The 12,623-nt window shown below is 45.5% G+C and overlaps 2 protein-coding genes across 2 annotated transcripts in view; one reads left to right on the top strand and one right to left on the bottom strand.

The window, feature by feature from the left end:
• LOC141121752 (uncharacterized) overlaps positions 1 to 12,623 on the top strand; it is a 617,570-nt gene that overhangs the window by 48,143 nt on the left and 556,804 nt on the right. The gene's annotated exons all lie outside the window — the stretch shown is intronic.
• LOC141121772 (uncharacterized) overlaps positions 1 to 12,623 on the bottom strand; it is a 188,089-nt gene that overhangs the window by 152,516 nt on the left and 22,950 nt on the right. Inside the window, exons 4-5 of the mRNA XM_073611490.1 lie at positions 234 to 357; positions 20 to 117 (exon numbers count right to left, since the gene is read on the bottom strand). Coding sequence (XP_073467591.1) covers positions 20 to 117; positions 234 to 357 — 222 coding nt within the window. The remainder of the gene's footprint in view (positions 1 to 19; positions 118 to 233; positions 358 to 12,623) is intronic.

Genomic DNA, 12,623 nt, shown 5'->3' with positions numbered 1-12,623 from the left:
GGGATTGTTCCTCATCTACCTGATGATGGTGAGGGATGGTGTGACCTTCCTGTGTGGAATCCCGGGAATACAGAGGACGGGGACATCTCTCTGGTGGGTTCCCATTACTGGATCCATCTGTAGGAAACACACACACTGACTGAATACATTGTTTCTATGTGTTTATCAGATGATGGGGGATCTAGGTGGACCCTCCGTACTGCTCTCTTCTTTACAATAAAGTCTCCTCTTACCCGGTGATGTGAGGGGCGGCTGATTGTCCATCATGACGTCCTTGTAGAGATCCTTGTGTCCTTCTAAATACTCCCACTCCTCCATGGAGAAATAGACAGTGACATCCTGATACCTTATAGGAACCTGACACACACAATGATACAGTCACCATCCAGACACATCCCTTGTCTGTTACTGGATAATGTCCCAGAATTCCCAGCACCGCTCACCTCTCCTCCATGATCTCTCTGGTGACTTCTAGAATCTTCTTTGTATTTCTATTATATCAGGGAGGGAGGTGGAGGCAATGTGATGGTCATATGATCTCCAGACTTTACAGGAGGAAAATTCTAGATCTGAACACAAATAGTAAAATCAAATTATATTCCCAGAATCCTCCTCACCTCACCATTCAGGTCTCCATTTTACTTAAATACTGAGGTATAATTTACCCACACAGGACCCCCACACTATGCAGGTTAAACACTTGTTGCAGGAATTCTGATGTCATTACACACAATGCAGGACCAACAGTCCTACTTTGCTAGTGAGGATGCCAAGGGTTCGCCCACATCCTAAGAGTATCATTAAAGTAGCCAGGCCAGACAGAGGGACATTGGGAGGAGGAGCTGTGAGGTCAGTGTGATGTCATAGGACATATAGACTCTGGATGGAGGGACATTGGGAGGAGGAGCTGTGAGGTCAGTGTGATGTCATAGGACATATAGACTCTGGATGGAGGGACATTGGGAGGAGGAGCTGTGAGGTCAGTGTGATGTCATAGGACATATAGAATCTGGATGGAGGGACATTGGGAGGAGGAGCTGTGAGGTCAGTGTGATGTCACAGGACATATAGACTCTGGATGGAGGGACATTGGGAGGAGAAGCTATGAGATCAGTGTGATGTCATAGGACATATAGACTCTGGATGGATGGACATTGGGAGGAGGAGCTGTGAGGTCAGTGTGATGTCATTGGACACATTAACTCTGAATGGATTAACCACTTGCCAACCAACGCATGGCAGAATGGCATGGGCAGGCAAATGGGCATACCTGTACGTCCCTTTAAATTTGCGTGACTCGTGAGTGCGCCCGCGGGTCCCGGGAACTCGATGTTCCCAGGCAGCCCGCGATTGCGGTTGACAAAGGCAAAACAGGGGGATGCCTTTGTAAACAAGGCATTCCCCTGTTCTGCCTAGTGACAGGTCAGGGATCTACTGTTCCCTGTGATCGGGAACAGTGATTGCTGACGTGTCACTGGTAGCTCCTCCCCCTAACAGTTAGAATCACTCCCTAGGACACACTTAACCCCTTCAGCGCCCCCTAGTGGTTAACCCCTTCACTGCTTTTTTTACAGTAATCAGTGCATTTTTATAGCATTTTTATATAGCACTGATCGCTGTATAAATTTGAATGGTCCCAAAATAGTGTCAAAATTGTCCCATGTGTCCGCCATAATGTCGCAGTCACGATAAAAATTGCAGATCACCGCCATTACTAGTTAAAAAAAATTAAAAATAAAAATGCCATAAATCTATCCCCTATTTTGTAGACGCTATAACTTTTGTGCAAACCAATCAATATACGCTTATTGCAATTTTTTTTACCAAAAATATGTAGAAGAATACATATCGCCCTAACCTGAGATAAAATTTGCTTTTTTTAAAAAAAATTTGGGGATAATTATTATAGCAAAAAGTACAAAATATTGCTTTTTTTTTCAAAATTGTCGCTCTATTTTTGTTTATAGCGCAAAAAATAAAAACCGCAGAGGTGATCAAATACCACCAAAAGAAAGCTCTATTTGTGGGGAAAGAAGGACGCCAATATTATTTGGGAGCCACGTAGCACCACCGCGCAATTGTCAGATAAAGCGATGCAGTGCCGAATCGCAAAAAGTGGCCCGGTCATTTGGCAGCCAAATGGTCTGGGGCTGAAGTGGTTAACATTTAAATGGAACGATTTGAGGGGTCCTCTATACGAGGCTCCCATGCAAACAAATCATTGTTCCTGGGTGTTTCCTACCTCTCCTAAACTGAAGAGTGAACTTTGACCTTTATCATACAGAAATCTGTCAGAAATCTGTGAAAGTAAGCTCTCGTGTGATCAGGTGACGTGTGGAGGAACGAGGTGTAGATACCAGACAATTTTCTCCAGAGCTTTTAATGGTGAGGATTGATTTTGCTGAGTGCTGGGGCCAAGTTTCCACCCCCCAGGATCACTGCAGGTGTGGAGAAAATCTGTGTAAGTGGATATGGAGGAGAGATGAGGAGGAGACACAGGAATCAGGATAAGGCTCCATGCACACTGGAGCTTATAAACGGCTGTTTTTTTGGAGTTTGGGCGTTTTTTTTTAAAAGCCCATAAACTCCACTCTATGTTATCCTATGTGCACACATGGATGTTTTTGGACGTTTATCAGCAGTGGAGTTTATGGGCTGTTGTCTGAACGCCATAAAATCGCGTTCAAGAGCCGTTCAAGAGCAGTACTGGAAACGCTAGACACCGGTAAAAGGTGTTAAACGAGGGTTAACGCTGCAAAAAGAGCGTTAAGCCTCGTTTGGCGTTTCTCTGCCTCTCACTTTGGTCTGGTATCGATTTTAAGGGAAACCCCCTTCGCCACAAAACGGCGTGGGGGTCCCCCCAAAATCTATACCAGACCCTTATCCGAGAACGCAGCCCGGCCGGTCAGGAAAGGGGGTGGGGATGAGCGAGCGCCCCCCCCCCTCCTGAACCGTACCAGACCGCATGCCCTCAACATGGGGGGTGGGTGCTTCGGGGCAGGGGGGGCGCCACCCCAAAGCACCTTGTGCCCATGTTGATGAGGACAAGGGCCAAAGGCCAGGGTTGTCGGGGTCTGGGGGCGAGAGGCTTATCGGAATCTGGGAGCCCCCTTTAATAAGGGGACCTCCAGATCCCGGCCCCCCACCCTATGTGAATGAGTATGGGGCACATTGTACCCCTACCCATTCACCTGGGAAAAGTGTCAAAAATAAAACACACTACACAGGTTTTTAAAGTAGTTTATTCGTCAGCTCCGGGGATCTCTTCCGTCTTCGGAGGTCTCTTCTTTCTTCTCCGCGCTCTCCGGCCTCTTCTCCCGCTCTCCAGTGTCTTCTGCGGGGCTCCTCCGCTATCTTCTGCTCTTTTTCCCCACTCTTTTGCTAGTGGTGGCCCGGTCTTGTCCCCGCTGCAATGCCGGGTAAGCGGTGCGCAACGACTTATATTGGCATGGGGCGTGGTCACAAGGTGATGTCATCCGGTGACCACGCCCCCTTTAACATCATTCCCCGGGGCATGACGGTATGGTGACGTCATACGGGGGCGTGGTCACCGAATGACATCACTCGGTGACCACGCCCCATGTCAATATAAGTTGTTGCGCACCGCTCACCCGGCATTACAGAGAGAGAGAGCGTCGCGTCATCATCGCAAGAAGAGCAGAGGGAAGAAGACGACGGACAAGACCGGGCCACCGCTAGCAAAAGAGCAGAAGATAGTGGAGGAGCCCGGCAGAAGAGCGGGAGAAGTACCGGAGACCGGGAGAGGAGACCGGAGAGCAGGAGAAGGACCGGACACCGGGAGAAGAGCCCAGAGAGAGCAGAGGAGTCGGAAGAGACCCCCGAAGACAGAAGAGACCCCCGGAGATGACTAATAAACTACTTTAAAAACCTGTGTAGTGTGTTTTATTTTTGACACTTTTCCCAGGTGAATGGGTAGAGGTACGATGTACCCCATACTCATTCACACAGGGTGGGGGCCGGGATCTGGGGGCTCCCTTATTAAAGGGGGCTCCCAGATTCCGATAAGCCTCCCGCCCGCAGACCCCGACAACCAAAGGCCAGGGTTGTTGGGAAGAGGCCCTTGTCCTCATCAACATGGGGACAAGGTGCCTTGGGGTGGGGGCGCAGCCCCCCCTGCCCCGAAGCACCCACCCCCCATGTTGAGGGCATGCGGCCTGGTACGGTTCAGGAGGGGGGGCGCTCGCTCGTCCCCACCCCCTTTCCTGACCAGCTGGGCTGCGTGCTCGGAGGTTTGGTATGGATTTTGGGGGGACGCCCACACCATTTTTTTTCGGTGAAGGGGGTTCCCCTTAAAATCCATACCAGACTGAAGGGCCTGGTATTGTCTGAGGGGGGAACCCCACGCCAATTTTTTTTTCATTTTGGCGGGGTTCCCCTTCATCCTCAGCACACAAGTCGCACCGCAAGTCGGATCATGATGATCCGGCTTGCGGTGTGACTTCTATTCAAATCAATGCGCTCCCATAGGGAACCATTGATTTTGAATAGAGGCAGAGAAACTAGTTAAATGCTAGCGCCGCTAAACATTAATTGACGGCAATGCAAAACGCTGATAAAATCGCGTTTTTTAAAGCAGCGTTTTCCTGCCAGCAATCCGTTCAGAACAGCCGTTTACGAGCTCCAGTGTGCATGGAGCCTAAAGGTCAGGACAAGCAACAGACGAGTGCATCCAAGAGATGAAGCCGGGGTCACTACATAGAAAATCAATCCAAGGAAATAACAGGCAGGACAAGGAATAGCAAGAAGGAGCTCAGAGACAAATGAAAATATTGCTCAACCAATGGGAGATTATCTCAGCATGACAGCAGGACAGTTTTGTTACCTCCACATATTTTAAACCAACAGACAGAAATTCATTGATCCCCAATGATAGCTGTCACCACTCTTCCTGGCTTAGGTCTGTGCCCAAAAGCCAGTTTCTTAGGCTGAAAAGGAACTGTATTGAGGATAGTACATTCCAGGCTCAGGCACAAGTTTTAACCCAAAGATTCTTGGCTAAGGGGTATGACCCTGACTCCCTTGCCAACACCTTATTTCAGGTTAATCAAGTGGATCGTAAGGATCTGCTGATAGCAGGAGCTGGTGGCCCTGGTGGGGAGGCTTATCGCTGCCCCTTTATCACCAATTTTTCCTGTTAACATTCTAAGGTTAAGCATATTATTGGTAAACACTGGCATATCCTTAAGAACGATAGGGTTTTGACATCTATCCTGCCAGAGAAACCTCAGGTGGTTTTCAGAGGTGCACCGTCTCTTAAAGATAGATTGGCGCTTAATATTTTGAACCCCCCAGTCTCTAGACCTGGTTTCTTTTCATAATTAACTGGATATTATCAATGTAGGAGGTGCCAGGTCTGTTCACTCAATCATTGTAGGACAAGAAGGACCATTAGCTTTACCTCCACCTGCACTTCCAAAACCTTTGCAATTGAGCCCTTCATTACTTGCTCCTCGGCTGGGTGGTATGATATATGCTTCAGTGTCCCTGTGGCCTGCAATATGTGGGCCAGACCAAGCGACCCTTGCAAGTGCACCTAAATGAACATATAAAAAACATACGTAGGGGTTTCACCAAACACTCTGTATCTAAACATTATCTTACAGTACACAACAGAGATCTTTCGAACACCCTTTTTCTGGGCATTGATAAATTCAAACCCCACTGGAGGGGCAGTTGCCTAGTTCGAAGCATCTCCAGATTAGAGATGTCTTGGGTTCACAAAATTAAAAGCTACACTTCTTTTGGTCTTAACATCGATGTCGATGTTAATTCTTTCATTGACAACTTCCTAGTGACTCGGTGTATATCCACATATTTTTCATATTTTTATCACATATTACTATTATATATTTCTTTACAGCAATTTTTGACTACATGTTAAGGGTATTTTCACTTTTTAAGTTTTTCTATTTTATATTTTCTAGTAAACTGTTTCATTACTATTTTTTAATTGTTAATTAGTTCTCCATTTTCTGTTATGGTATTTTCCAGTTTAGCACTTTTTATGCTACATGGACATTTCAATTTTTTGCCCCTTCTCTTATTATATTGGTGGGTTATGAGAACTGCGGAGCGCCTTTTTGTCAAGGGAGAACGGTGACCCTATACATCCAGTCATTTTTATTTAATATGTAGTTACCATTTTGTCAGCGATCTCGCTGTTTAGTCTGCTCTCTTGCTTGCTGTTTATGTTAGGTTCATCACCTTAATGTACATTTTATTGGGTCCACAGGTCTCCTTTGTGAGTGTTAGGACCTGACTGTTTTGTCTGTAGGCTACCCAGTTAGCCTTGTTAATCTTGTTCTGTCTACTTTATTTTTATTCTTATTTTCATTATCTTTTGATTTTTGGAAGCACTTTAACCATTCTTAGTTGTTTGTTTTATGCTAACTAGTAAGTCTTGATGCTCTTTGCATGTCCTTTTTATTAGCCAGTTTACATTTGGCTGCTTCCGTTTTGCCATCACATATGGGCTTTTAGATATATTTATCCCTGGGTTTTCCCTTGAACAAGATGGCGCCTAATGGTTCTTTCCTCGGGATCCAAACTGAGGATTGGTTGTATGTATGCTATTTAAGCGGTGCATCAGGACGCCGCCCGTATCCCGTGACCACGTCTGCTAGTGACGAAACGACATAGGGAGGAGAAGCGACGCACTGACGTCACCGCTACATGTCCTGTCCCGGAAGCAACGAGCTGTTTACAAGCCGGCCGGCTCTTTTTATGCTTATACTGTCTACTACTCTGTAAGTATTCACTAGTCTTTTTAACATGGAATAAATTTAAAAGGATTTTATGCTATGTGAAGCCTTTGTTGTTTTAGGGGGAACTTACAACTCACCTGAATCGATCCATCCATGGACCGTTCCTACTAAGGTTGAGGTGTCCTGTATATGCCAGAGAGATCCCGGGCTGGGGTTACAGTCATCCGCCTTGTGTGGTCCCCTATAATAAGGGACCACCGAGTTCTGGTAAGCGGCAGTGTTTTTCTGTGGGGGGGCATTCTTTCATTTGTCACTTATTCCGGGAAAACTCTGCAGCACATCACTTTTCAAGAACCATCAATTTTTTCAATGGACTGATCACCATTATGTTATGGTTTATATATTAACACAAATTGACTTTATTAATTCACAGGTTTTAATATAGAGCATATCATTTGATGTTTGTATTTATAAACCTCACTTGTTTATTACATTAACAATATCCACCTTCATATTGCAGTCTGTTTGATGTATCACACTGGCCGAGTATCATTACCGAGTGTGGCTATACAATTTATCTGTTTTTTGCACTGTATGGATTGGTTTATTTTAGATCTACCTAGTGTAGTCTATTGATACACATTTTTGGGAGCACTCATCAGAATTTCTTGTAATTTGATCATTTTAGTGCGACTTTTTGTTTTTATTTTTATGACTTACATAATGAAGGAGATGAGGGGGAGGGGAGGAAGTCACTTATGGTGACCATAGAGACATGGAAATTCAGCTGGTTCAGCAGGGATCGGTCACATTTCCATCCATGTGTGGTCACTGCCGGATAAAAGTCACTCGATCAGCGGCTGCAGCCAATAGCTTCATCACTGATCTGTGTATTCTGAGAGCGGAGGAGCGCCCCCCATTGTCAGAATACAATAGTGAAGCGGGGAGGATTCCCCCATCCCCCTCCAATGTGTGGATGGGGGAATCACTTCAGTTTTTTCCTCTCATCCCGCTGGCTGAACGATAAAACTGAACCATGTATGGCCAGCTTTGGAAGCAAAATATATTCATCATCAACTGATCACCCTGAAGGGGTTAATCTACATATCCAGGGCCATCTTTAAGGCAGGGAAAAAGGGGCAGCCCTATTGCTGTGTACAGGTGACTTACCTGCAGACCTTGTGTTTATATGTAAAAAACCTGCATTGATATGTATATAGATAGGCATTCTTATGTACTGTATATTATGCCCCCCTGAGGTCTTATCCACCATCACTTCTGCTGAATGCTGCCCACTGGGGAGGTAAAGAGACATGCTGGAAAGTGCTGCCTACATCTGTGGTCATGAAGCCCAACATCAGCCTGTTCTGCAAAGGTGAGCAAATTGGAGGTGGAACCCTTTTTCTAAATACCATGGTGGCCTCAACACGGTGAAGTTTGGTGGATGTGAATACGCAAATCTCAGCAGATGTGTGAGGGTGTCATTAACAAGTAATGGCATTGATGTGTATCTGATAAAGGGCAGCACATTTCTGTGGTGTCAGGAAAGTGATTTTTCATGCGTTCCCAACACACACAAATGTGAACGGAGGCTAAATGTCCGAGTTACATTGGTGGTCAGTGTAAATCTTCTCATTACATTGGGGCTTGGTGTGTAATCCTTTCATTCACACTAGTGGCCATTGTGAAGGTCCCCCTTATATTGGTGGTCAGTGTAAATACCCTCCTTACATTGGTGGTCAGTGTAAATACCCTCCTTACATTGGTGGTCAGTGTAAATACCTATTACATGGTGCTTACTGTGAATGCTCCTATTACATTGGTGGTCAGTGTAGAAACTCCTCTTTATATTGGTAATTGGTAAAAAAAAAATCGAATCCTTCATTGGTGGTCCATGTAGAAGCCCCATTTAAATTGGTGTTCAGTGTAAATCCCCCCTAACATTAGTGTTCAGTGTAAACCGTCCTTACATTGGTGGTCAGTGTAAATCCCCTCTAACATTGGTGGTCGGTGTAGAAGTGTCATGTTACATTGGTGGTCAGTACAAATCTCCTTGACAATGGTTGTCAGTGTTAATTCCCCCTTACATGGAGGTCATTGTATATTCCCCTTTACACTGGTGGTTGGTGTAAATGCTCTTATTACATTGGTGTCAGTGTAGAAATCCTTCTTTATATTGGTGGGTGGCGTAAAATCCCCCGTTATGTTAGTGGTCAGTGCAAAGTCCCCCTCATATTGGTGGTCAGTGCAAATTCCACCTCACATTGGTCATCATTGTAAACCCCCCTCACACTGGTGGTCGGTGCAAATTCCCCCTCAAATTGGTGGTCAGTGTAGAATCCCTCACTATATACTTGTCAAAGATTTCCAGCCTTGCACTACATGATTCAGAATTAGCCACAGTGTACTGTCTCCTAACTAATCCCATCCCCCCCCACCACTGATCCCATCAAATCCCCCCCCCCACCCCCGCAGCATTGCCACTGATCCCAGGAGTCCTAGGAGTTTTCTGTCTATTGATGGGTCCCCTCACCTCCCAGTCCATGGTGTGCAGGCAGCGAGGAGATGATGTGCTGTAACCTTTAGCAACTAATCAGTGAGCAGTAATGCTGTGCACTGACCTCTTGCAACCAATCATTAAATGGTAAGAATGTCCAGTAATCTCTAGCAACCAATCAGTGAGCAGTATTGATGTACAGTAATCTCTATCAACCAATCAACAAGCAGAAGCCATGTGCTGTAAACTCTAGCAAATAATCAGTGAGCCATAATGTGTGCTGTAACCTATAGCAGCCAGTCAGTAAGCGGTAATGATACACTGTAACCTCTGGCAACCAATCGCAATCGCTGCCTGATCTGACTCTGTAAACTGATTTTGAATCTAGCTGCTATTTATTGTATGTCTGAGAGCAGGTGGAGAGAGAAATTGCATGAAAATGTTTGCCTAGGGTCCAATCAATATTAAATTACTTGTTGGTATCCACACTATATATGTGTGTATCATCATCTGCTGGAGATAAAAGACATCACAGTGACTATGGAGGAAGAGGACGGACATGACGGGGGGGGGTTACTGGGTGTAAATAGAAAATAAGATCTTATTACCTCCTCTGCTGCCACTTCCAGCAATGTCTTCTCTCTACTTCCTCTCAACTCACCTCTCACTCTGAACTTCCTGTTTGTAACTGACATCACTTCCTGTCTTCCATAGTGACTTCCTGTCTGGGTAGAAGTGAGATCACCACCTTGTGGAGCTCAGAGGAACTGCAGCCCTGAGAAACTTCTCGTTGTGTGAACACGGCCTTGTGCTGTGTGTGTATGTACTGTATATCCTTATAAATGGGTCATCTCCACTCCCACCAAGGGGGATAGAAATATATTACTGCTCGGGGGGGAGACATTTTGGCCCCTTTGATTTTGCAGTAAAACCACAATATAATAAATACGCCCTCTTCTCTGATGATCTCCTTTTATTTGTCACTTCCCCTTTAATCTCCTCCCCCAACATCTCTCCATTACTGGATGATTTTGGTGGATCTCTGGCCTGAACATCAACATGTCCAAATCTCAGACATGACATATCACGGACCCGCACACACTAGTTACACGTGTGATAGATCACTGTGACTTGGCTTGGAGTGATTCCGTCATTCCTTACCTGGGAGTGAATGCAGCCTCCAGTATAGACCAACTGTATGGAGCCAACCTCACCCCTCCCCCGATATACAGGAAATTAGAAGAAGATCTACAACAATGGGCACAACTCCACCTGTCCTGGTGAGGTCGGGGTCATTCCATTAAGATGACTTTGCTCCCCCGTGTACTATATTTCTTCTGCTCCCTACCCTTCCCTATTGTTAAAGACCATCTGCAGCATTTTCAGGTGAAAATTCTTGACTTCATTTGGGGTTCGAAAAGGCATTGAGTGTCTAAAAGAGTCCTATTTCACGCTCGTGATAAAGGTGGTCTTGGTCTGTCAAACCTATTATGGTTCTATCAAGCCGCTCAACAAGCCCACATCTCAATCATATATTCCCGAGTTACTAAACCCAATTGGGTGGATATGGAATGACAGGCGGTACCCCAGTTCACTCTGGATGACCTAATGTGGTGTCCTCCTTGTCCCTCTATCTTGGCTCCAACTCTCTCTCATTCAGTAACTCTATAGGGTGGCCTTTGAGAGGTCTCTGATAGTCACCCATTAGCCCATCTGTTTCATAACCCTCAATTCCCTCCGGGCATGGACATCAAAGCTTTTAAATGGTGGCTGAACAAAGGGTTGTATAGGACGGCCACTTTTTAAGGTCCTGCAGTCCGATCTCCCTTAGCTTTTTGTATAAGTAGACTGGATATGCCCCGGACAGAGAAGTTCAGATTTCTACAAATCTCCCATTTTTCACACTCTTTATGGGTGACTAAAACTGAATCATGGCCTACGAATAATGGTGTGGCCAAAAAATGGAGTAGAGGGGGGAAATATCTGTGATCTACAAGTCACCAGCCACTGATCTCACCAAGCCCCTCTACATGGTGGAATGGGAGAGACCTCTCACAGGTGTGGGACTTGCAGGAATGGCATTGGGCCTTCTCTCGCTCCTACAAAGGCTTGTTAAACATTGCGGTCCAGAAATATTTAGACAGAATAAAGGTGGATAAAGCACCTGGACCAGATGGCATCCACCCACGGATCCTAAAAGAATTGAGCTCTTCAATTTCAAAACCATTGTATCTAATTTTTAGGGACTCATTAACCACTTCCCGACCGGCGCACGCCGATGTACGTCGGCAGGATGGCACAGCTGGGCAAATGGACTTACAGGTACGTCCATTTGAATTCCCCGCCGTGTCATTGCGTGTGCGCTGCCGGCTGCGCGCGCGCCCGGAGGGAGCTCCGTGAGTCGGGTCGCGGGTCCCGCAGGCTCGATCGCCACGGGGATACCCGCGATCACCTCACGGGGAGGACGAACTGGGAGATGCTGATGTAAACAGCATCTCCCCGTTCTGCCTAGTGACAAGTGTCACTGATCACAGCTCCCTGTCATCGGGAGCAGTGATCAGCGTAGTGACACAGCTAGCCCATCCCCCCTACAGTTAGAATCACTCCCCTAGGACATACTTAAGCCCTCCCTGCCCCCTAGTGGTTAACCCCTTCACTGCTAGTGTCATTTACACAGTAATCAGTGCATTTTTAATCGCACTGATCGCTGTATAAATGACAATGGTCCCAAAAATGTGTCAAAAATGTCAGACATGTCCGCCATTACGTCGCAGTCACAATAAGAATCGCTGATCGCCGCCATTACTAGTAGAAAAAAAAAAAATATTAATAAAAATGCTATAAAACTATCCCCTATTTTGTAAACGCTATAACTTTTGCGCAAACCAATCAATAAACGCTTATTGCGATTTTTTTTTACCAAAAATATGTAGAAGAATACGATCGGCCTAAACTGAGGAAAAAAAATGTTTTTTTATATATTTTTGGGGGATATTTATTATTGCAAAATGTAAAAAATAATGCGTTTTTTTCAAAATTGTCGCTCTTATTTTGTTTATAACACAAAAAATAAAAATCGCAGAGGTGATCAAATACACCAAAAGAAAGCTCTATTTGTGGGAAAAAAAGGACGTCAATTTTGTTTGAGAGCCACGTCGCATGACTGCGCAATTGTCAGTTAAAGCGACGCAGTGTCGAACTGCAAAAAGTGCTCTGGTCAGGAAGGGGGTAAAATCTTCCGGAGCTGATGTGGTTAATGACAAGACTAGTACCACTGGATTTGCACAGGGCGAACGTGGTGCCTATATTTAAAAGGGAAACAAAGTCTTTAACAAGTAACTATAGACCTGTTGGTTTAACTTCTATAGTGGGGGAGATACTGGAGCATTTAATAAAAGACC

The sequence above is a fragment of the Aquarana catesbeiana genome, unplaced genomic scaffold, assembly GCF_042186555.1.
Source record: "Aquarana catesbeiana isolate 2022-GZ unplaced genomic scaffold, ASM4218655v1 unanchor229, whole genome shotgun sequence".
Classification (NCBI taxonomy): domain Eukaryota; kingdom Metazoa; phylum Chordata; class Amphibia; order Anura; family Ranidae; genus Aquarana; species Aquarana catesbeiana.
This window is presented reverse-complemented; position numbering and strand designations above follow the sequence as displayed.